Below are 25,685 nucleotides of genomic sequence, written 5' to 3'. Positions count from 1 at the left end.
TAGAAATTTGCACGAACATTGGCAGTCTGGTTACGAGCAATAATACATTTTCTTCGCTTGCAATAATTCATGGTTTATATCGTCTAATTATTAACATAATTATGTCAGAGTAATTACTATAAGTCCCATTGATGGCATTGCCTAAATTAACATATCAATTAGGTATTAATTACTGTTAGCCTAGATAAGTTCTAATAAATTATTAGGTGATTGCTGTTTGATTCGAAGATCGATTATCCAATCCTGTTCCTGTCGATATTCCCAAAAATTATTCTACTACTTCTATTCTACTACTAGTAGAAACTTAATCCTTCGTGAAATTTACAAGAATTACGAAAGCACATTGTGATGTTAACAATAGTAAATCATTCTATCCTTGAATTTTATAACAGATCCTCAGTAACCTATACTTTGCTTCGCGTTTGACGATCATATATTCGAAATCAGTGCCAATTATTAAGCACTAGCTACTGCTACCCTAGCTACTGCTACCCTAGCTACTAGGTGCTATTAAACAACTAACTAACGACTTTCTGATGAAAGCACCGATCAGAAACACTAATCCCCCCTTAATAAACTCCTGAAACTCGTGTTCGATCAACAATCTAACCCCGTATCTCGGCAAATAATCTGTTAATAATGGAGAGTTTACGTTATCACGAGTGAGCATCGGTTAGGTTTCGACTTTTCATCGGCTTCCGGGACACGGGATGGCTCGATTGTCGCTTGAACAGGGCGCTACTCATATTCACCAGTGCCTAATCGATAATCCCGTCAGTGTTTCCGGCATCTAGCCGGTGAGTGCCGCGGAACTAGTGTAAACATGCGCGCGTATGCACAGCCTGCACATAAATTAGCGGAACAGTCGATACTCTTCTGGTCGTTGCGTTGCGTGCATCGTAAACAGGCTCTCCATGGCGATCCTCGTGATCCGATGAAACGTTCAATCGTAAAAATAACCTGGTCTAGCGATGGGATCAAGTTAATTCTCAACAGTGAACGCCAGCCTATTTTTGACGGAACGTGATTTATATATATTGTTATTTATATACATAAAGGTAACTTGACTCCATCGCTAGACCATATCCGTATATATATATAAAATATAAATTATATTAAATGATAAATTGTGTCATCTCTTTTTCTAAAAAGCGAAAGATACAAAGATATTGCTATATATATAATAATAATAGCCGTGTATATTTCAGTATTCGAGTGCCGAGTTTCCCTGCGACGTACTTGATCCTGTCACTACTCCCTCGGTCCTCTGTTACGATCCACGATGTCGTAAAAAACTGGAAGAGCTCGGCTGGCCAGGTTATTGCCTGTGTCTTGGTCTCGTTTATGATGGACCAGGGTTGTTCCCTAGCTTCTGTTACGATTTTAATAATTTTAAACAGCGGTGTAACTCGGAACATGTTATGAAACCTTCGTGGATCTTCGTGAAACTTGGATTGAAAGACAGGAGGATGTGTTGTTTGGACGGGTCTAGCGAGGATGAGGACTGACGAAGTTAGGATTGCGAGATTGTGAGGTTTGGTCGAGTTTCAAACTGAAAGTGAATGTTCTGTCAGTCGTCACTAACATTTAACGGAATTTTAAAATCAGATATTGTAACCTTGTAACCAAAATAAGAATTCCTGAAAAATCTGTCCAAATGTCCTCCCTTACCAAACTTTGCCTAGTAGGTCGTCAGAAAGCAAGCAGATTTTGCCCTACCTATAAAATTCAGCACCACAAAATAAACCCCTAGCTTCCGTAGGTGCAGGCCACCTAGTTTCTGTCTATCCCCGCCGTAAAGTACACAGCGTCAATTATAAACAGCGGAATCATCAATCTCAATCTCCCATTGACACGAGTCGCCGGCAGCTACCGGCGCAAACCCATTTTCCCTGGAGTTTCCCCATAAAGCAGCCGTGCCATGCAACCAGCGTATATTTGGCCCCCTCCTAAATCGGAATATCCCGGCGAGTCGCGACGAAGCACGCTTCCCAATTCGTATTTCAACATGTGCACGCTGTTCCAGCTCGGTGTATTCCGGCCACGAAGCGATATCCCAGACTCTGTGGTCTCATGGCGCGTCGCCACCCCCTTGGTCTGAACGTCTGAACTTATTCCTCCCAGGACCGAAGCCACCCCTGTGTTTACCAAAGGTTTTACGATGTTTGCCGTCCGCACGGGCCCTTATTGTTATTTATAACCACGACCCTGCCCCGTGGCGAGGCGCTAATACGCGAGGCTTAATGAAAGTTGCCGATGGATTTCCAAGCCTCGTCGAGGAATATCACGTTCCACCATGTTTGGACGACCTATGTCGATTCTCCTATTCTGTGTGCTTTTGTTTGACCAAGGTGCCTGTTGACTGGTTTAGACCTTCTCCAACTGTTTGACCATTGCTTCGTGGTGGGAGACTTGGTTGAGACTTCTCTTTGCAGGCACAACTATTAATATTGCCTTTCGTTGGATCTGTCTTTTCGTGTTTCTTTTTTTCTTTTTCTGTGGTTGAAAGTGGTAACAGAAGTTTAGGTGTAAGCGAAGGGTAAGTTGAGATAATTCGTCATGGATCTGGAGTGCGTTGATGACCTCTAAATAGACATTTGAGGATCACTTCATGTTAAAGGCTTGGTCGAGGGAACGTTATTGATATTCGGTTCGATTGGGTCTCTTTTTGATGTTTCTTCTTCTGGGATGCTGAAAGTCGCGATAGAAGTTTTGGGTGTAGGTGGAGATTAAATCGTATTTGAATTTTCCCAATCCCCTAAATTTCCTTACGATCCTAACCTCAAATTCATAAAAGTCCCGAAAATACACAGCGCCGTGACGTCGTATCGTAAAAACTCGTAATATTATGGAGCCATCGGACAAAATCTCGACTCGAAAGCCCAACAGGTCCAGCTAAAAAATACTTCTCCATCGAAAGAACGATATTGCTAGTCGGGTAGCGAGCAAGGGGCACGCGTTTATGGGGAAGTCTCGCGCGGAATCCGCAGGAAATCCCGTCGAAGTATCACACGAGGCGCGTATAATTCACGTTTCAACGCACAATTCGAGGGAGTGGAAGCATTTGAATACGCCTGTGCTGGGATTCTCTGGCCGCGTTAGTCGGTGAATCCGTGAAATATACAGTTATGGGAGAGGGGTGCATTATAAAGCGAGAGGTTGGGCTGGCCCGGGTTAGCTTGCTTCCTTTCCCTTTCCGAATTCCCCGTGTTCGCTCGACAATTTTATATAACGACCGCCAGTGAGGCTCAAACTTTCCTCGGAATTCTTGGATGACAGATGTTTGATGGACGATGGACAGGTGAAATTAATTGTTCACACTTGACGCGAGAATAATCATTTACATATTTCGGTTCTTATGCAGATTTTATAAAGTGACGAATCTGTTGACACATTGCACAAGAAGGACGAATATTAATATATTTTAAATGTTGAAAAATTGAAGCGTTTAATGCTTACACGAACTGTGTATTGTTAGGCAGTAGTCGAGTATAGATTCTTTGAACGTGATAGTCGTCGTATAATTTTCGAGCGTGTTATTTGGAATTACTAGAACGAAATTGAATAGAAGGTAAAGTGATTACTTGGAGGAACGATCGCGCGATACAGCAATGAAATTTCCATTCTGCTTTTATTTTTTTTCCACCTTCCTTCTGCCATTACGCGCATTAATTGCCGCTAATTATGTTAATGACGAGCAACGTGCTCTTTTAATTGATCCGTTAAGTGATCGAGATTGCAATAACGATTCTTTTTCATCGTTTAAAGAGCTTATACTGCGAACATTCGTATTTTCGCTTAAAGTACGACTCGTGTAAATTGCTACATTTCACAGAAAGAGAAAAGCATACGAAAATTCTGTAGAATTATGAATGGAAAACTCATAAAAAATATCGATAGTTTAGTCGAAATTTTAGTAATATCGTTTTCGCATTGTAACCTCGTGGTTTCTCTAATGGCGTCCCATCATTTTCCGGTTTCTGTAAATAAAGGTTTGTCGGGGGAATTAATTTCGCTCTGCAGGCTCGTTTCGTCTCTTTGATAATTCCCTTTGATACAATCCATTGTGATTCGTATCGAAGCAGGCATATCCAAAACCGTCCACGAATTAATCAGCAATGCGATTATCGTGCCGTTACAACGTCGCCTGAATCCCTCACGACCCTCTGCGCCCTACGAAATCGTTCACCTCTGTTACTTTAAACGATAACTTCACAGACTTTCTTTTTGTCCAACGGATTTGATAAATCCTTCCTCGAATTTGTTTTATTATCCTTTTTCGTAAAGGTAATTTTACTATTATCGTTTGTTATATATTATAATAATAATATAATATAAAGAATAGATGAAACAATATGTTTAACATCATATTAGACGAAATACTACTAATAATAATACCAATTATGCATAAAAATTTCCATGAACCCTTCAGTAAGTTCAACTTTGTCTACCTTAAGTTAACTCAGTGGTGTATAATCTGTTCAATACCTATGTTCCTGTTTTAAAATGAAAGGGAAAAGTATACAGCACGCCATCCATCAATATCCTTCCCCAGACACACATTTTTCACCCCTAAAATCACATACACTTTCCCACTTGATGATTCAATCACCCCCTCCCACAAACCTCCACCATTAAGAGACCCAATTAGTTCCCTTGAAATTCACCACATATCACATTTAAACTCTTCATACAAGTTGAGCACATCTGCGTGCGTTTTAGCGAAGGGGGTGGGTCGCGAGTAACGGACGAAGGGGTATCATTGAATGCCGAAATATTAAAATGTAGTGACGGGGTGCGTACAATGTTACCCCTGCCAGATATCCAGAGGGGTGGAAACGATGCTGCCGGAAATACAGCAGATATTGAAAACGCCCACCCCGAGCCACCCCCTCTCCTTGACGATCCATCGTGTCTTTTTGGGAAATAAAACGGCTAGAGAAAATTTTTCCGTCTTTTCTTTTTTTTTTTTTTTTTTAATTTCTGGCTTCTATGGAGCACTTAGTAAGCAAAGTTTCGATAGGGTGCGTAATTGAAACGAAACAGGAACTTTTCTATATCAATATAGAGTGTATATATTTGAAGGGAAACAGAAACTTTACTATATTGATATAGAAGCTTATATATCTCCGAAACGAAATGGCAACTTTTCCATATTAATATAGAAACTTACTTACGTTTAACGAACAATAAAACTTGGAATTCTCAGTATATAGAACTTGTTTCTTTCGTTTTAAATGAAACTTAAATAAAATACAATGTCGGATATTATTGAGATGAATTAGAACTTAATTTACGTCGTGGTTATTAATTTTGAGTATCCAAAACGACAAATGTCAAATATCGATCGGTGGAAAATTGCTGTCCTTTGTCTCGTTTTTTGTTTTGTCGGAGAATAAAATAAAAAGGAGAATACAAAGAGAATAGAATGTGGCGAAGGAAAATCGCCCGAAGCCTTATTATTTCCGCAAAATTCGCGCGTGAGTTGGTGAACAGAGAAAGGGTGAAGGGTCTAGGGGGTGGTTTGTGCGTGACACGATCGACAAGGGGCCAAGGGAGGGCAAATAATTAGCCGTTCTCGTTTTTCCATCGAGCCAGACGATCGAGGCTGGCTGGTCTAATAAATTCCTCGGCATTGCTGCTAAATGGCGGAACGTTTAATGAACCTGAAAGGGGGTTGGGTACGTTGTTTGTCAAAGCGTGGCCTTCCTTTTGGCGTTTTAATTAGTGTCGTGGCGTTGTTTCGAGCCTGATGGCTCGATAATTGCTGGTTCCTGTAAAATAGTTCTCTTCGTCGAATCAGGTTTTAGAATCGAATTTGAAGTTTTTGAAGATCCTTTTCTTATTGTTAGGAAAGACTTGGCGCGAGTAATTGCTCCGTTATAATCTCGTTTACTAAAATGACTTGTTTCAATGGAAAGACAGGAAAATTAACCCTCGTCTATATTCAAATAAGAGAGACTCGATGGGAGGAGTGAAGTCTGAAAGAGTCTTGGGATATTAATCCTCGACTTTGCTTTGAATCAAACAGAAATTAGTAAGCAGAGGGGCAATATGGTTTCTAATATTTACGAAAATAGTTTCCCATTTTAAAATGACAGTATTTTCACGAATCTTCAATAACAGTGCAACAGAATTTTCAATACGCTGCGCTAAAATGTGCTGCGAGTCACTTTTTACATATTTAGGATGTCTATTCCTGCTGTATATTGATCTTTCGCTAAATATATGTACTGCTGGGGATATTCCATAATACGAAGAATATCATAATTCGTAAATTCGTAAATTGCATTACGTTTGCTTTTACAAAGAGATTTTTGGATGACTTATAGAATCTGCACGATTTATATGGTTTTTATCTTTGCATTTTTATGAATTTGGTGGAAAATTTGTTTTCTGACATAGAATATAAGGAGACTCGTACAATTTACCACAATTTTTCTATTGTTATTGGACTGAAATCGACTAAAATATTTTCATTCTAAAGTAGACCTTGTGCATGAATCGCCACGTATTCCATCCGACGAAATAAACATTTCTTAGACGCAGCCTCAACAAGTAGCAGGGTGTGGTTACCAGAGAAGGGATGCTCGGCTGTGTATTTAATTTCCGACGAAAGGAATCGGATCGGTAGCGCGTGGAGTACCGGAATAGGGAAGAAAGCATCTCGCGAGGGGTGAGTTTCGCTCAGCGAGTACGAGACGCGAAGAAACGAAGAAGGAACGCTACGAAATCGTCACGGCGCTTCTCTATCTCAATTTAGAAAATGCCAGACTTCAGTTTCTCTCTAAACGAAAAACTTCCCTCCCTTACATACGTCGTTGCGCGAAAGTAAAGTAAAACACTTGCTGGTTTCTGATAGAACGTAATTTATCATAATCACAGAATCACAAATAAAAAATATCATTGTATTTTGCATTATTAATTTATTACTATGACACGATAAAAGTGATTTCATAGGACCAATAGACAAGCAGATCGAAGAAACGATGTGATAAATATATATTTCTTTATGTTCTTTAGTTCTTCGTCGTTTTACTATTAAAATGGAATATCCTGGTATAAAATAGCTAACAGTGGAGAGAACATTTTTTCCTGAACAAAAATTTTGAAATCGCCAAAAGGCTGGGAAGAAGATGTTTCGTTCGAAAATCGTGGAAAACGACAATTTTTGGATCACTGAACAGCGTACCGAGCTTTGTGGAACTACAGAGTCTCTGTATACGTTGACAAACGCGAAAAGTGAAATTTTTGTACGTTGCTCTAATTCGATGGGGAGAAACTCCAGGGTGCCTTATTTTCCCAAATCGATACATAGTTCCTCGGTTTCGAGTTTGAAAGCTGCGTTGGCTTTTTCTGGGTCGTATCGTGTGTACAGATTAAATAGTTGAACGCGCGATTCGAAGCGGATGCGGGATTTTTGCCTCGCGTTTTTGCACCCATGGAAAATCCATTTGGGGCTGTTTGCGCGTCTGTTGAACGGTGTGTGCCGATGGCTATGTAATTACTTTGTAAACACGCCGATCGGCCTGCTTTTTTCCCTTTTCCCCTTTTTTCCATGGGCGTGTTTCATGGTCGTTGCGTTGACGAACGTATGGTTTTCTTTTCCAATGAGTTATACGCACTGTGATCGCGTCTTCTTTCGATTTAGTAATATGGATATGTAGGATGAGATAGTTTGTGGATTGAGCGACAGTTTTCTGTGTTTTAAAAGAATCGTAGAGGGACAAGAAGAATAAAATGTAAGTTAATGGAAAATACACCAACGTTGTAAATCTCTGAAAAGACTTGTCAAATAATTTTTATTTTGTCTCCCTGTTTGTTTCATAAATTGTTTGTTTGAAAATGTTTTTGAATCATACATCGCATTCTGACAAACTTGCACAATATTTTCTCAAATATTGCAAAATATTCTAAGCAAATAAAAATCCTACGTTAAATCACAGAACGATGGAAAAGTGTTTTGTGCTGTTAGGTTAGCTCCGATTCTGTATATGCCCGTTGCGATAAATAAAAGGATTTTATTGTTCGTTAGAACGAATTACAGATACGTAATGAATGTTCCACTTTTTGGTGAAATTGATACAGGAGGTGAAACGAATATTTGAACTCGTTTTTAATTTTTCTGTGTTATCAACGTCCGTTATTGGGGCGATATATCGAGCTATAATGAATCAACGTTTTAATGAAATTCTTTGGGGCTTTGAAAACGTGAAATAATTACTTGGGTGACGGTGTTCTTCCTCCCCTTCTGTTAAATTATACACGAAAATGATGTTTAAATATTTGGAGAAACGTAAAGAATATGGATAATGAAAGAAAGTGGGTTTCGAGTTAAACAGAGTTTGAACCGTTAAACAAGCGGTCTTCTAATTTAACTATTTTATACTGCAGTTTTAGACCCGGACGTTAAAAGGTTTAAAACAGGTTTAAACGAAGTTGAAACAGCAATTTTCATTAGCTTACGTATATCCGCCCTTTCCAGCAAATAACTCGAATGAAATATATAACTAAGTAATTTCTAAAGTAAAATGTGCCGAAGCGTTAGACTATTGCTGAAAGAAACTCAAGTGCAGAGGTAGACAAAAAATTCTGCCAAATTAAAACACGACGCCACGGATCACTTGGTTCCATCGTTGAAACCGAAACACGGCTTCTCGCGCGACCTATATTCCACCCTGACGTATTCTATCGACGGTAAAAAGGGGGAGGAAAGAAAAAACTGAAGAGAGAGAACCAGGCGAGGCAATTCCTCCATCGCGAAAAAGGGTCTACCGTGAATCTGAAAACACGCGCTTTCGAGAGTGACGAATGGTGCAAGAGCCGGGATCATTAGCTAATTGTGAGTTCCGCGGACCAAGTGCAGTTCGGAGTTCACCGGTGGAGGCTTGGAGCGCGAGGCAGCGCGACAGATCCACAGAACGTGGAAAACAGTATGAGTGACAGCGTCGGATACAGATATATAGGAATTAGGTGGCGTGTCTGAATTCGATCGACGGGCCGACGTATCAAAGATGAACGTGCCAATCATCCCCGTTGAGATGCTCGTGACAATGTTGGGGGCTCGACCCTCTTAACGCGCCCGTCTATCGTTGAGAATCGATCGGGCCGTATGCTTCCGGCTAACTGACCACGTGGTTCGCGTTACACGGCGAATATCGTGCCACTCGTTTGCCGCGACAGTGACATACACGCGTATAAAGTAATTCATCATATCCCCCTTGATGCGTCCCTCTAATAACATCTTATGATGTGACTTTAACAGAGTAATCCATTCATAACGAGCCGGATAATATTCGTATTGTTTGTCAAACCGCATCATCCTCGTTAATAATTCTGCGCATTGTTCATCGAACGAATCGATCGTATCATCTGCGCTAAGAAAATACCAGACATCTCTAAAATAATTCACGATTCTTCCTCTGATCTCTTTCTCTCTTAACCTCATATCATGTAAATTCGGCAAAACGATCCAGTCACATCCACTTACTGTTGCCATCCTTCGTCCAACCATCGTTGCTTTTATTCTTCGACTCTATTTAAAAAAAAATACTCCTTTGAACGAATCAACCTATAGAAGCAGAATTTCCAAGGAAACCAGTGTCGATTACAGATCAAACGGGCCATAGCCTCGCAACGACATCGCAGGGAAACACGCGTCTCTCCAGATCTCGAATCTCATACGTTCAGGTTGATCTAGAGGCCGGAGCTGTTGACTGCCGCTAGTCTCTCGTTGCAGCGGGGCGACTGTAATATCAGAACCCGGGTTCCCGTTGGCCAGTTACGCCAGCTACACCGGTGTAATATTCATTTCCTCCAGTAAAAGCCCTTTCAACGGCTCTTTCGGGTTCGGATATCGGAAAAACGAGGCATTTCCGTTGGTAAATGTCACGGAGATAGGCGGACGGCCAGTGGCCACATATTACCAATCAATTTGCCTCTGTCGATACTGAGAGACGACACGATAGAGGAAGATAGCGCGAGACCAGGGAAAGGGGTGGTCACCGGGTCTCCGATTGTACGGTGTCGATGTGTACGTGTATGGAAAAGTGGCCGCTCCATCATATTTAACTCGGATAGCCAATCACCCTTGTCACCCGCCAGGGTGATAGATTATTTTAATCAAGTTATTCCCCGGGCTGAAACCTCGATCATCCACCCCCGCGCGGAGACGCTTCTACGGTCTCGCTACATAAAAATCGAATTAACCTGCCGCGTAAATGGAGCCCTAATCTGGAAATCGTTGGCCGGTAGAGTTTCCAATCGTTTGCCGGAGTTCCGGTAATTTCCAGACTGGACCACCTTCGATAATCTATTTTTTAAGCCCTCTGACGAGCGATTGATTCGTCTGGCGACTCGCTGCCACATGCTCCACAACCTTCTCCATGCTTTCCCGCAGTGATTTACGGGCTGCACCAGACTCCACTGTGTTTTAATATGAAGAAAGTTAGACTAGTGGAAGATTGCCGCTGGATCGGTGAAATAGATTCCCTGTGCATTCACTGTGGTAGTTTTTTGCGGATTTTGAACAGATTCTGATGGGATCTGGATGGTGTTTGGTAGTTATATTAGCGTGTAAATTTTCTTAAAGGATCTTTTGTACGCAGTGATACAAGTTTTGTGAGAAATCGTAATAATAATTCGCAACTAGTCGAGTATAATAAAAAATTTAAAAACCCTAGAATCAGTAACCTTCGATTAAAATTACAAGGAGCGTAGAATATTATCCCTTCCAATTACCTGTTTCGAGACTCGTGGGCATTATGCTTTACGCTGATCAGGAAATCAACGAGTACCCTTTCATTAAACTCTATTCGGAGGGGGTCAATTTCTGCGAAAAAGACGATCGTATCACGTGCCGAAAATTAACAAGCAGCTCGTAACATCTTCCAGGAATGTCCTAACCTAACTTCTCGACGCAAAACATTGGGTCGCATGCACCGCCTACGACTTTACGACCCCTCTGGGTCTGGCAATTACGGGACACTCGGTACATCTGTTCAACGGGGAGCAATTCGTTTTAAAAACTACGAAACACGCACTGTCAACGTGCGTGTCGTGATCCTCGCCATAAAGAACACACCGTGGGCAAACAATTATGGGGAAATAAGAGAGGATTAAAGCAGCTCTGTTGTAGGATGAGTTTCCGGAACACCATTTCGTAGAATGAATCTAAAGTAGGGGATAAAGGGAATCCAAGTTTCATTAATCGTATGGTTCTCTTTTATTCGACATTTCGTCTTTACTTTTAGAGAGGCAATTTGGTATTGTATTATATATTTAACCACTTTTCACTTTACAAAGATACCTGACCATCGTTTTAATAAATTCATTCCTCTCAGCATCCTAACCTCAACGTTCCAGCCCAGATATATCTATCCTAATCGCCTTGCAACTTGCGAAAGCATCAAACGACGTTTCGAAATCTCTAAAAATTCATCCGAGGCCGAACAATTTCACCCATCCCGATATTCCCTCGTTCCAGCTCTCGCAGAACTCAGAACAGACCACAAAACCAGTCCAAAACCTCCATTCCTTGAATCGTCTTGATGCACGCTTACCACCATTCGAGAGCTACATTCCCGGTGTTCCGACTGGTGCAATAACCTCGAAGTAATCGCGCTAAGAAAAACGCGTAGACGGAAACAGAGAAACACAAAGGCAGACAAGAGAGAAAAGGAAAAGGTTGGATTACGTTTCGAGAAATCGTGAGCAGATTCCATCCGGCTGGCAAGATTTCGAAACACTCGGACTTATTAAATGCAAAATACCACGGCACGGACAAAACAATGTTTAATCGCCACGTCTTCAACTTGTAATCCTTCGCTACAAGTAGACAACACGACTGTGGAAACGATATCGATTGCCGGATAATCCGATCTCCCTAAGGAGATTCTCCATTTTTACAAGACAGTCGCCAAACGGAATGTCCGAAATATTCTAAGAATGTTCCAATGGGATTATCTTTGTTCTTGTTAGAAACTACTGATTTTGGTCATTCTGTCTCTCAAGGTTTGTGAAAATCCTATTTATGCCCAGTAATTCAGTATAATTGTCTGAAATTTGTTACAATTATATTACGGGTTTTTATACATTTGTGGGAAACTTGTTACCAGTGATTGTTAATTTTTACGCATTTATGGGGAACCATTCGCGAAAATGTATATAGACCGCATAGACGATGCACACGCATGAATATAGATGGAAGTCCAGTTAAGGTTGAAAAGCGAGGTTAGGTTCAATTACATCCACAAACTTCTTTCTTCTTTACCCAGTTTTTATTCTGAGTGACGATATAGAGTTGAAAGAGCTGATTTAAGAGATTGCTTTCTTCCAGTACGATATGAGAAAATAGACGTTTAACATAGAAATTGCAGAGCAAGGTTAGGTTAGTTTAATGTCGATAGAAACATGGTAATCGTGTGATACTTTGCGAATTTCTCATTCTTCTGGATACTCATTGGCCATGGCCAGCCTGAAAATTCGCTGCAATTGTTTAAATGTACTAGGCGATGCGTCTCGCCCAGAATGAGGAGGAAGGTTTGGTTCTCGCGTTCAGCGAACCGTGCCGCGCTTTCCACGGCCATTATCGTCATTGCTTTATAACGTCGCTGCTCTTACGACGTGTATTTTCTTGAGAGCATCTCCGCGGCTATCCCTCCCTTCCGATGTCGCTAGGTTTTTATGCCTTTTTTCGAGTCGTTTCTTTCGACGTTCGAACTGTCTTCGATGTGGAGATTGAGTGAATGGCACTTTTTCGGGCAAGGCTGATTTTTCGATGATTGAACTGGTTTTTGTAGAACGTTGAGATATAGGAAAGGTTTTTCGAGGTTAAATGGAAATCGTGTTTTTCTGAAATCTGAATTTCATAGGGCGGTATATACTATATATAGAACTAGCTATTAATCTTCTTGGGGTTATGAATAATATTTTCGGTTAGTCCTTAAACGTTAAACAAAATCGACACAGAAGTACGAAGAAAGTTGCAAGAATCGTTGAAAGAAAATTAATGTAGTATAATAGGTATATTAATGAATCATAAAAATAATCGGAATCCAATAAACATTTCCCAATTCCTACACGATTGTTCCACGAACTGTGCATTATTTCTTCCGCGTTCCTTCGATCATTGTTATTCAATAACCTGCCAGAAATCACCATACAAATAGTCTTGAACAGAATTTGCTTTTAACATAATTCAGGAAAATTTCCTAAACGCGAAAACAAAACGCAGCGTGATAATCAAAATCCAATAAACAATTCCTAATCTTGTAGCAACCGATCAATCCACGCCATAAAAATCCCCCGAAACAACCTTCTGTTTCACCCCTAATCTCTTTCAACTTCAACCCACGAATAAAGATCCCTCCCCATCGCACGGCAGTTCCCTCCTAAAAGAAAGCACATAAAAGAAACAGAAGGAAACGATAGTCTGCAGAGGTAACTAACCTAACCAACCCTGTAAAACTACCGCTGTCGCGCCCGATAGTTCTCGTGGTAGTGGTGAAAGTCGCGAGAAGGCAAGCAGACACGGCCACGATATAATTAGCAGAAATTAGAGTTAGGTCAGAAAGCAAAGTTATCGAGGTGAGTTTCGACGCTGCGCCCGCTTTTCCCCCGTTCTGATATAATTACTAATTAATTACCGTTCCGCTGGTCCTTTCGGCGGCAGCCAGCTTAAAAGGACACTGCGAGGTAAGGATAATTCCTCGTACTGTCGACGAGGGCAGGAGGATGTAACGACTTCCGTTTTAATAATTTTCGTTTCGCGACTCCTAATGAAGGCTATAGCGCGGATCTCCCTTATTTATCCAATTGATATTTATGTAATGTGAAAAACTATATAGACACTTGTTTGTTCTTTGCAAGACGTGTTTCAATTAAAATATTTGCGAGATATTGAATTATTGTGATTTTATTTTTTAAATTATCGTAACTACATGTAGTGAGACACAATGATCTTCTTATAGTTGGTTTATCGTAAAAATAAGAAAAGAAATATTTTCTCACGGTATACATTATTTTATATTATTAAATTATTCCTGCATATGAAAGGTACATGCAATTACGTATTATATGCAGATATTCAGAATAATTATTATTCTTGCTTTTTCTATGGCAGCACATTAATAATGGCAATTAATTTATTAACCGCGAATGGCTGGAAGAGATTCATTTTACAGTATTTAAATGTTTACCTCATTACTTAGAAATGCAAACAGCATAACACGCAATAAAAAAATTGGATGGTGTAGAATATTTCGTTGCATTAACTCTTTGTTTCACCGTATTCCGTATTAATTCTCCGTATAATAGCCCGTGAACGAACAATCGACTTCATTACGTTTGGATATTACGTTTTATTGTTGATAAACGCACCGCGAAATATTATATTGTAATGAAATTCGAAGTCACAGATTGAACGTCGTCCATTCTCGAGGATTTGAAAATATCGTTTGAGGATCACAGGAGAAAAATATCATATACGTATACCTTTTTCTGATCTTAATGTCAGTTCATGATTGCCGAGTTAATTCTTATCGATACACTTACTTTTCGTAGTAGTTGTACACACGAAGATTTTGTCCTCAAACGTTAAAAGTGTTCTCCTGCGTCGAGATGAAAACGATATTAGGACATAAAAATTCAAGGATCGAAACTTGACAAAACGAAACTTCTCATACGTATGCTCATAACATACTATAACAAGCAGACAACGCTTATTTTTCAAATAAGAAAAATTTATGTGATTCATTCTTTTAGAAATATCGTGAAAGAAATGGAACCTAAACAGGAATTTCTTTCACCGACTAGTTTCGCGTATTATCTGAATTTCACACATTTTCGCATCTTTCAATTTCTCACAAATGCATAAAAATCGACAGTTGTAGTGACAGTAATAACCCAATGACCTAACTGATCTTGTGTACCACACACAAACTAAAACTGACCAACAAAAAGCAAGCAACAGAAGCAGCCAAATCCCGCAATATTTAACCACCTTCCGAATCTCTCTCACAGAAGACCCTATCACTCTGTAACAGTCTGTCCTTTCATCTCTTCTTCCATCTCTTCCTACTATCCTCCTGTTTGCATATTCTCGAGGCCAGATTATATCCCGCGCTTTTATTTATCGACTGTCGGCCATATGAAAAAAATGTAAAACTCCCCCGACCAGGTGTGTATATTTCGGCATGTGTGTGTTGCAGGTTGCGAGTTTCCGGCGCAGTGGAACGGCCATTGGTTTCAATCGGGGATCGAGGGGCTGGTGACTGTGAACGGGTCCATGATGACCAGCAAGGGCCGCTGCATCGAGACCAAAGACGACAAGTTCCTCATTCAGGACACGTGAGTCTCTCTCTCGTTTGAATTGCAAGTGAGATATAGTCTGCCTCGTGTGTGTGTGTGTGTGTGTGTGTGTACGCGCGTGTACGAACGTTTGGCTAGGTATCGACAGGCGGCCGTCGATATGAAGCGATGCACGGATCGTATTTCGCGTCCCTTTATCCGCGTCAGCCCCCGACACCACCCCCGACCCTCTGCCACCGAGCTTTTATTAATTAACTGCACCCTTCGTTGGCCGGACCCTCCGACAAAGCGCTCCAGGCGACGTGCCAACCGACAGCACAGTATAAAACGTTTCTCCGGCGAAATTCCGCGGCGGAAGGGTTCCAGGTTAACCGGGAGGGGATGATCCAAGGACTCGTGTGTATCACGATATTATGATGGATGTTAATATTTTGCTGTCAGGTAACGAGATGTATCTCTGGGGAGGTTTATTAGGAGTTCAAGTTGGATGAGATTTGAAAATGTTTGAGGATGTATCGTATCTTAACGAGAAATTCTTTTAATATTTTACCGTCAGGGAACGAGTAATTTGGGTTTACTGGAGGTTTATTAAGAGCTGAAGAGGGTTGAATGAAGTTTGGAGACGTTTGACGGAACATCTTTGTTCGATAGTGATATTTTACCGTCAAGGGATGAGAACTATTTTCAAAGTTGTCCATTTGGAGGCAACATTTTTCATTGACTTATTGGATATAAATTTTGTAGACAATTGTAACTCGAAAAACTTGAGATTCTTTATATGTGTTTAAAAATGTTTGAAGAAGTATAACGGTATAATTTTTGTGGAATTATCTTCGTCATTTTGCAAGTTGTCGCATGCTTTATAAATCGAAATGTCTATTAGTAACACAAAAAAGACTTACACAAAATTGTTCCATATATCGCGTCGCGTTACTATACGGAAAAATCCAGTGGATTTGATTGAAAAATATCTGGTTGCGAAATGTAGAGAAGTGAGTGGGTTCCACGGTTCGACTATCGATTCCACATACACCAATCCCGAAACCCAAGCACTCGTTATCCGCAACTTACGCCACGACCAGGATCCAATTTCGCGGAGAGAGCGTTCGCTGTCGTACGAGCAGACAGTATCTACGCGCGTCGCCGCTTTCTGTCCTCGCCGGTATCGCGTTGAAGCTCAGGGCGCGCTTCGTTCAACGTCGCCTTTAAGCCGCGACGATCACCGATAAGCTGCTACCGCCAGGGAAAGAGTGCCTCCTCCTCGCATAGAAATTTCTTTTTCTTCCGGGCCAGAGACGAGAATTTCCGCTTCAGACATTAGAAAACCTCACTCGATACCAGAGAATTCCGAGAAATTTTTAAGAACGTATAAGAGGAACGTATACAGAAAATTCTAGAGAATTTTTCCCAGCGATCGCTATTTCACAGCGTAGAAAGTTAAAAAGGCGTAATTCAAAGAAAAGGGTTGATAAAATAGGAAGATGTTACAAATTCAGGATTTTTAGGTTTTTCTGACATTTACATTAGAGTGGAATCTAAAGAGTAAGAGTCCTTTTAGTTCTTACGTATCAATTATATAATTCCATCGATGAAGGGAGGAAATTAGTTAAGAGCAACATTTTTTTATAACATTTATAATTAAAATTTGAAAAGAAGTAGCGAGTTTAATTAGTATCTGTAATTTCAAGATGACAAATATCACGGAATACGAAAGATTTTACGAATGCAATTAAAAATTGGTTAAAGGCAATGGTTCTTCAAAATTAATCGAAAGAATAAATTATTCGAAACCTGGCGCGAGTTGCCGGAGATTGCCATTTATATAATTTCAAACTCACAATAATCGATCCCACCGTCAGTGCCGATAAAAATCAGCTCCTTGAGCACCAAACGATTTCGTCATTTTATTCCCCCATTAGTATTACGTATCATTTCGTTTGATATTAAATATCTTTTCATTTCTCTGGCCGTTTAAATTTCAAGTCGACGGAAACGCGGTTTGCGGTCGCGGTTCGAGACGGACCCGAGTGAAATATTTCGAAATTGTTTATCAGAATTTCGTTTATTTGCTCTGTTAGCGCGTGAAACCCTGGAAGGCTGCGGGACGATGAAACTCCGGGGCAAAGTAGTATAATCAACGATAAGACGCGACCCAAGATGAGGATCCTTTATTCCGTTTCGTTTTATCTTTTCCCTCTCTCTGTGAGATTCTTATATTCCTGAGTGACCTTAATATCCGCGCCGAAGAAGAATGAGGGGAAAGAGAAGGTTAGCGAGATCATTTCGTGCACTTTGCGAAAATTCTATTTGGCCGGGTATCGTTACTCGTCGTCCCGGAATAGATGGCGCCGTACGACGAAGGATCAGCCATCGTCGGGAACCGCGAAAATCCAGCAAAATGGCGGTTCTTCTGAAATTCCTCAGGATCTTAATTCCTTTGTCGTTCTTTGGTCCTGTTCTCCGTAGTTCTTTCTCCTTTTCGCCTATCTTATTCCTCGATTTTACGGCGTCTTAGTGTTCGAAGTTTTAGCTCTCTTATGTTCAAGTAGGTTACTGTTTCACGGGTTTTTCTATCACACCGTCTTTCTACTTGAGAAATTTTGATCTGCAGTTTGAATTTTTCGTAAAATTTGAGATATAGAAAACGCACACTGTTGCACGTATAATATAAAATGTTAGATATATAGAAAATTGTGTAGTATAGAATATAGAATAATTTATCGCATTAAATAATTTTCTCTCTATTATTCTGAAAAATTATTTCAAGAAGACTGTTACACGTTCGAAGAGAAAAGAGCAGATTTTCTGTAAACCAAGGAATCACGTTACCGGTACGATAATGCTTAAGTGGGAGAAATTAACCTAAATACTAGGAAATGTAAATCTCGGTGTTAGTACAGCTTTGGAGAAAAATCATAAACGCCCGTTGCGAGTTGAAAACGTCGAGAAAGCAAAGCGGGAAAAACTTTCACGAGGATTACAGCAGAGAACGCGTGTACAGCGTTGGGGCGCTTAATTTTTGGCGTTTCGTCGAGCGTCGACCGTGTAAAACGCACGAAAAGCGTGGCGGAAGGTCAGCGGGTTGCACCGGAAGCGTCAGTCTCTCCGGTTCGATACTCGAGGCTCGATTTTACCCAGTTCCCCTTTGTACTTTTTCTTTCCATCGACGAATCGAACGAAAGTTTGTTCGAAATTACTTTGTCTGATTTAATTCCTGATTTTTAACGAGCGATCGAAATAAAATTGATATTTCAAGACGTATTTGGAAATGCAATGGAAATATTGTAAATTATTAGGATACGAATTTACCGAAGACTTTTCATAGTCTTTTAGATTCCTAAACTAACGTGATTTTAAGAACTGTAAAACGACTGGTGACAACAGTATCTTGATAGGAGTAATTAGCAAATTTTTAGAAAGATGAGAAATATAGAGATTGAAAATTTCATTGAAATCCGGAAAACTGATATGCTCAAACTGTAAAACAATCTTTCATGTACCTCCATAGCCAATTTTATATAATTCCATTCATACTAATATTTCATCCATTACAAGTATCTTTTTCTTTTTCTTCTTTTCCATTAAAAACATTTAGCTTAATTTTATGGTGAAGCGAAGTAGAATGATAAAATGCTGACGCACTGTTAATTTAAGAATATATTAAATAATCGTCAGTTTCAAATTTACACAAGAGGAAACGTAAGTAGTTTATATTAGTATCTTACATCTGGTAGAGGGACGAGCAATAGAAATGGGCGTTTAGAGACAGACAGGCGTTCAAGTAGAAATATCGATCGATGCACTCGTATACTTAATGGCGTTGAGAAAATACGTCTTCGGTGCAACAGTATAAATTTACTACAATGCGACAAATTCACTTTCCAGTTACTTTTCTCGCCATAAAATTAATTTATCACAGTTTATTGCTGAAATAGTGGACAATTTACGAGCGTATTCAATTTCTAAAGGGAAATTAGACTTTTGTACGAAAATTGAGAAAGTTTGGTAAATGAAAAATTAGGAAATTGTTAGTATTTCCGAGGCTCTGAGCTAGGAAATTTAGGGAACTAGAAAATTAGGAAATCGAGGATCTGGAATATTCGGATTAGGAATTCTGATAATTGGAAAATTAGAACGTGGGATAATCACTATTGCGAGGGAATTGGACAGCAAGAGAAATTGCATTATTAGATAATTCAATAGTAATTAAAGAAATCCAATGTAATAGGAAATTAAAGTATTTGGAAATTTGAAAAGCACTAAAGAGCATTATTCAACTAGTTGAAGCTTTGCACATTAAGGAACTCGATTATTCAATATTAGGTGAATTAAAAGACTGGAATAACGAACATGAAGAAAGTGGACCGTTTAAAAATCTGAACAATCCAGAGATCGAAATACTAAAAATTTTGCAATATAACAAATTCCAGTGTCTAGAAATTTTTCCGTGAAAGAGACCTTATACGATCGAAACCTGAAAGACGTGCAGTTTGATACTCGAAAATTGAAAATTCATAAATACAAAAATGCACGAGATCCAAAAAGTAAGAAGATCTCCTATATTAACAAACCAGAAAATTCCATCTGTGAAATTGTCTCAAATGTACAACTACGTCGTCCAATGATTCAAAATGCACGGTTTCTTCTGAAAAGTGCACAACGCATTCGCGACTACTCGAGTGTCAGACATTCTCAACCGAACGTTCCGATATCAATTTCAAACTTAGATCACCGCGACCCACGCCACGATGTCTAACCTCTACAATGAAACTCGGTGAAACGTGCAACTCGACAATCCCCCTGAAACCGTGCCATAACTCAACGAACCAGCATGCTGTCCCCTTATTGACACGCAAACGTTCGACGAAAGTTGACAACCACTGACACGGGACAAAACGAGCGTCGCGGCTTGAAAGAGCCGGAGAATGTTGCAGGCGGACAAGATAGCCTTGGTAACCGGGCGAACTTGAGAGTTAAGTTTTAATTAATGTAATGGAGAGTAGCGCGTGATTAGCCTTCCAATCAGTGAGCTCCTCTTTTCGAGAACGTGGCCTGGCGAGAAAGCAAAAAAAGAGAAAGCAGGAGGAAGAAAAAAAAGATGAGAAGCGACGAAGAAGAAGAAGAAGAAGAAGATGGAGGGGTTGGAGAAAGCAGGGTCGAAGGGATGTCCTTTCGCGTGGTGAAATCCGAGCACGGTGGAGCTGGTAAATGGGCCAATCGACGGCATTACCATTAAGATTCTTTGATTCTAGCGGCAAAAAGCGACGAGAAGAGGTCAGCCAAACGAACTTACGGATCACTGGGGTTACTTCAACGTTTGGCTACTCCCTTCGGACATTCTAATTGATTTGTTAATGCGTTTTTTGGGTTTCCTGATTTTCTTACGCTGTCTCGTGTTTACATGTGTTTGAATGTCTTATATAGTTTTTTGACGACTGCTTTGTGGGTGGGAAATTTTTCTGTGAAATGGATCGTTGGGATGAATCGAATAGGGTGAACTTCTACTTGGGGTTGATATTAGTGGGGGACAGAGCAATTGAATGTTTGTTTGATACGTATTCTTGACAAATTCTAAGATAAGGGCAAATCTAGTATTTGTATTTAAGCTTAGAAGAGATAAAGCGATTTACTTATTACTAAGTACTCGAATTTCTTAAGTTTCTTTGTTCAAATTGAATTTGTAGGGTGAATTAACTAAGCTGAATTGTTATTTGGGGAAAAGCAGCCCATTCTGTAGGCAATAGTACTTGCTTATTAAGTGCATTTAACTGTTAGATACGTTTAATATAGCGTTGAATGTACAAACTTTATATGTAAAGTTTAATATACAATATAATATATCGAATAAACCATTAGTGCATTTAATTTGAAACAATTAAATCATGACGAAAGAATCACGAAAATAAAATAAAATTCTTCACAATTTTGCACATTCAAATATTTTAAGTTTGTTTGATAGTTTAGGTTTCATCGAATCGCTTGAAAATAGCACAATAAAAGCTTGGAAATAAAATTCTTCCACCACATTTTCATACGACAGAACTATCAATAAATATAAATATACGATAAACACTAAATAAAATAAATCAAAGTACTTTGTTTGAACAAACCAGTTATTCCCCTAATAATATCTTCTTTATTATGTCAGCAAATATCAGGTTACGGGAAATGGCTGAGCTGGTTTAATTCGCAATCGCGATCGTCATTTTCACAGACCGAACGGTAAACATTTAAAGAGGCAATGGCAGAACGGCGACTTCGAGGGTCCATTAATCCAATCAGAACGTTAATGATAATAATCTCGTTATTTCTAATGCGGCGCAGCGTGAGCACCGCTGATACGGAATAATTGAGAAATAGAGGGCTATTTGCCAATTATCCACCCACCCAGGAAAAATCTTGTCTCAATGACTTGATGACGCTATACCGTGCAATGTAAAAACCAATTGCCGTGATTTAACAAATTCAAATTATTTCGACTGCGGGTGGTCGCCCCTGTAATTGCACAATTGAACGTTTCAGCATTTTTATCTTTTATAGGCTATTCAACCTATCGTAGACTATAATTGGTTCTATAGTAAATAAAAACTCTACTGATTAGTAATATCAAGCAACGTTACAATACGATCAGAAAATTGAAAACATACAAAGATTGAAGCAGACACGGAATCGTCAACGTAATCGTAACAATTTACGTATGCAATAATCGCTATTTAATAATCCATTTTATTTCTTGATTTTCTTCGAACAACGGTTCATTGATATTAATAATTTGCACGACGATAGAAAAAATTACTCTCGAAATTCATAGTAGGTTATCGTTGATGACGTAATAAAACACTAGAAAATAATTTCTAACAAAAATCAGTGTGTCGTGGAAAAATAAATCACGACGCGTGCTGTTTGCAGAGTTTGAAGTACGAGAAAAATAACGATCGCGAAGGTGAACGTCGGTCATATATTTTCCAGCGATTTGACAAATAACGATAAATGAGGATAATAATAAAATTTCACGGTGAGAAGGATGTCGTTCGGCAACATCGACTCGATATCAGATTTTAATACGGCGAAACTTCCTGGGAACTCGACGATTTGTTAGCTCGACTCGATAATTGATTGCGCCCGGGAGTTAATCAGAGTTCGAGTGGACTTCCGGGACGCGGAATCGAATCGGTGGAAAACGTTTAGAAAATTCGGGATTGCCTGCTCCCCTTTCGGTGGCCGGCCAATTTTGCCGTTTAATTTTAATCACCAAGAAGTTTCTCGTTTCTCACGGAACGAACCGCAAGTGCAAGTTGGCGCAAGTAAAAGGATTTCTGTTCTATTTTCCAGTGAAAATAAGGTTAAAATTCGTTTGCAGCAGCGATATATCAGTCCATTACACGAGTAATGTCGCGTTCGCGTATGTAACTCAGAAACATTAGAAAATTTGAAACTTATATCGCGATCATAGATTTATCAGCTGATAATCGAATACGCTGTCTACTTTTTCCAAGTAATTCGATCGAAGGGAGAAGAATGATTTGCGCTATAGAACAATTTTTACGAATTACGACTCCATTTTTGGTTTACGGTTTACGATAATTACATTTGTCACAATTCTTGTGGATTTGAATTTTTTAAAATTGACAAAGAATCGCGTACCTTCTTACCTCGATTAAATTTGGAAAATTCATTAAAATTCACAATGGCAGTAATACAAAACTCCGCTATCGCTGTTAACAACGAAATTACTAAACGACATCTAAAAATTCTATAAAAATGATCAAATTTGTAAAATTCATAACACTTCACGGTGGCAACGATATTCGAATCTGTAGCTTGTTATTAATAAAAGAAGAAACTAGCAACAGGTATTCAGAATATTCAGTATTATTGGTTAGTGAAGTTTGAATATTCTAAGTCTTAGAAGCAAAGGTAACTCTACACAGTCCATAGTTGGTTTGGTCGAAGTAGGCATTAAAATCAGTTGCCAGCACTCGAGGGTCGATTCATCTCGAACGCAGTCTCAAAAGCTCCGGCCACGATCCGATAGATGCTCTGTTCCGTAGGTGGATATCGATTATCTCGTGGCGTCGTTAACGAGGCGTCGCGATGCTCAGGTACCGAGATTACGTTACACTTAGCAGAGCCAGTGTCGTCTAATAGAATGGCCGACATGGACGTGATTCCTGGCTCGATGATTTCTTCTCTGTTAGGTCGACGAACTTTGTCTTTTAATGGCCATTAGATTTCTTTGAAAGGAGGACTTATCCGAAATGCGATGGCAGAGTTGAAAAATTAGAAAGAATTTGAAAAGAAAGAATTTTAGAATTAGAAAGAACCGATGCATCTACGAAATAATTCTTTTCGAAATTTTGCTGGCAATGCGATTGAAGTTTGGAATCGAGCGAATCCAAAGTGCCACAAGTACTTGTTGTTGACTATTGTTCTCATGTAACAACAATCTGCTGGTACTTTGGATTTGCTCGCTTTCAAACTTTGATCGATGTATCAGCAGAATTTCCGAAGAATTATTACGTCGATGTAGATGAATAATTACCCTGTGGCTGCATTGGAATTTCCACCGTGAAATATTAAACGTGAGAAATTTTCAGATTGATCCGGATGATCATTTTTATGCGAATTTAGTAAGCTAAACATGTAACAACCAATAATCACCGAATGAGCTTAGAACACCATTTAGAATCTCGACAAGATGATATTTCAAATTTCCAAAACTTGAAATATGAGGTCTCAAAAATTGACGACCTCGAATTTCCATAATGTAGAATTTTATATATCAGAGGTTTGGAATTTGAAATTCCAAGTATAGTCAAATTTGCAATCCCAGAAACTTAGAAATTTATAATGCCTTTAAATATCCTATGAGAATTGTTCGTTCGTTACGAGGTGCAAAAATGGCCATTTTTTAACAGCCAGCTTTCACTTTAGAAAATCTCTAATTAAAAAGTATAATAATTGGACGAATCGATTGTTACAGTATTTTCGAAACTAATTACGAATGACAGAAAAATGACATTCGTAGAAAGATGCTTGATTATTGCAGGATTAAATTCAAAAAATCTCACGGAAGCATCTGAAAAACAATTTCGAAACGTAATGAAATTACCAAATAATTAAAACATTAAAATTCTACTCGAGTCCTTTGCATTCCAAAATGAAACTGAATACACCGAACTTTAATGAAAAACGCATTCCATCCGTGCATGTGTGTGCGTAAAAAAATTGATTGAAATTTAATGGAACGTATTTCAATAAATACAGAGAATTTCCTACTAATATTACACAATAAATCGCGCGCCATATTCACGTTGTTAAACGAGTGGTGGGAAAAAAATAATTATCAGATTTCTACGGAATAATTTCATCGATTCGCGATTTCTATCGTGCACAAGAGAAATTATTTATCGAAACCCACATTCACTATCAACGAATAATTTACTCGCTCGAATATCAAAACAACGGCATTTACGCTGGTCCTTTTTCAAACAATGCTTTATTTCAATATTTTTTTTTTATCTCTTTTATTTATTTGCAACACCTCGTTGCCAATTACGCGTCTCGTTGTTACGAAAATTTTATTATTCCCCCTCCCTGTTTCTTTATTATTGCGTCGTTTTCGGCTGGAAATCATCGAACAGCTTAATCATCCGATTTCCATAAAATAGCCGTTTAAAATTCATAAATTATACTGCACAGTGTGTCCCAATAATCATTGTTCAATCGACAAAGAAAGTGATTTTACGCGATAAATTAAATCGAAACTATAGAGTACAAATTTTGCTTCGTATCTTCGATTTGTTTTTTCTCATGTCGCGTTGCCATTTTTTTGGATCGCATCGTAATTATCCGGACATACTGTATGTTAAATCTTCGTATATTCTAATTGTCATTTTCCAGAGCCTGATAGCTTTTATCTTCATTCTTTATATAAAATTCGTGTTATTATTCGTTGGCAGAAATTTGATGCGCTATCGTGGTCGCTGAAAATATTTCCAATTTAGTTCGATATATCGAGGGTGTGACGTGTAAGTTTAATTATTCTGTTTTTATTTTCCACTTTGCAAATTCCAGCATTGTCGATAAATTAATATGCATGGTTTTTTTATTTTATATCAGGAAAAATGTATTTTAAATTGAAACTGGAAATGAAGAGTTTTTCATATTACTTTTATCGTCTGTGCAATTTTATTGCTGTCAAAAAATTAACCTGTTACAAAATGTATCGAAGTAATAATTCATCTTTTAACAACGACGACTGATATATTCTTACAACGAATGAAAATAGATTTTGTCGCACTGCTGTATTTCGAGAATAAAAGAACGATGCACAAAACGGTACAGAAAAATGGTAGTTGATTGTCCGAAGGAAA

General features: G+C 39.1%; 1 protein-coding gene across 9 annotated transcripts in view; it reads left to right on the top strand.

Annotated features, from left to right (window-relative positions):
* Positions 1-25,685, top strand: part of LOC138188465 (uncharacterized) — a 377,221-nt gene that overhangs the window by 269,911 nt on the left and 81,625 nt on the right. For all 9 annotated transcript variants that reach the window (XM_069130262.1, XM_069130259.1, XM_069130256.1 and 6 more), the window contains one exon: positions 15,210-15,348. In XM_069130262.1, coding sequence (XP_068986363.1) covers positions 15,210-15,348 — 139 coding nt within the window. The remainder of the gene's footprint in view (positions 1-15,209; positions 15,349-25,685) is intronic.

This window comes from Bombus flavifrons, chromosome 16 (assembly GCF_040668555.2).
Source record: "Bombus flavifrons isolate JBK064 chromosome 16, iyBomFlav1_principal, whole genome shotgun sequence".
NCBI classification, from domain to species: Eukaryota; Metazoa; Arthropoda; class Insecta; order Hymenoptera; family Apidae; genus Bombus; species Bombus flavifrons.
Note: the sequence above shows the minus strand (reverse complement) of the source record. Positions and strands in the feature narration are given on the sequence as shown.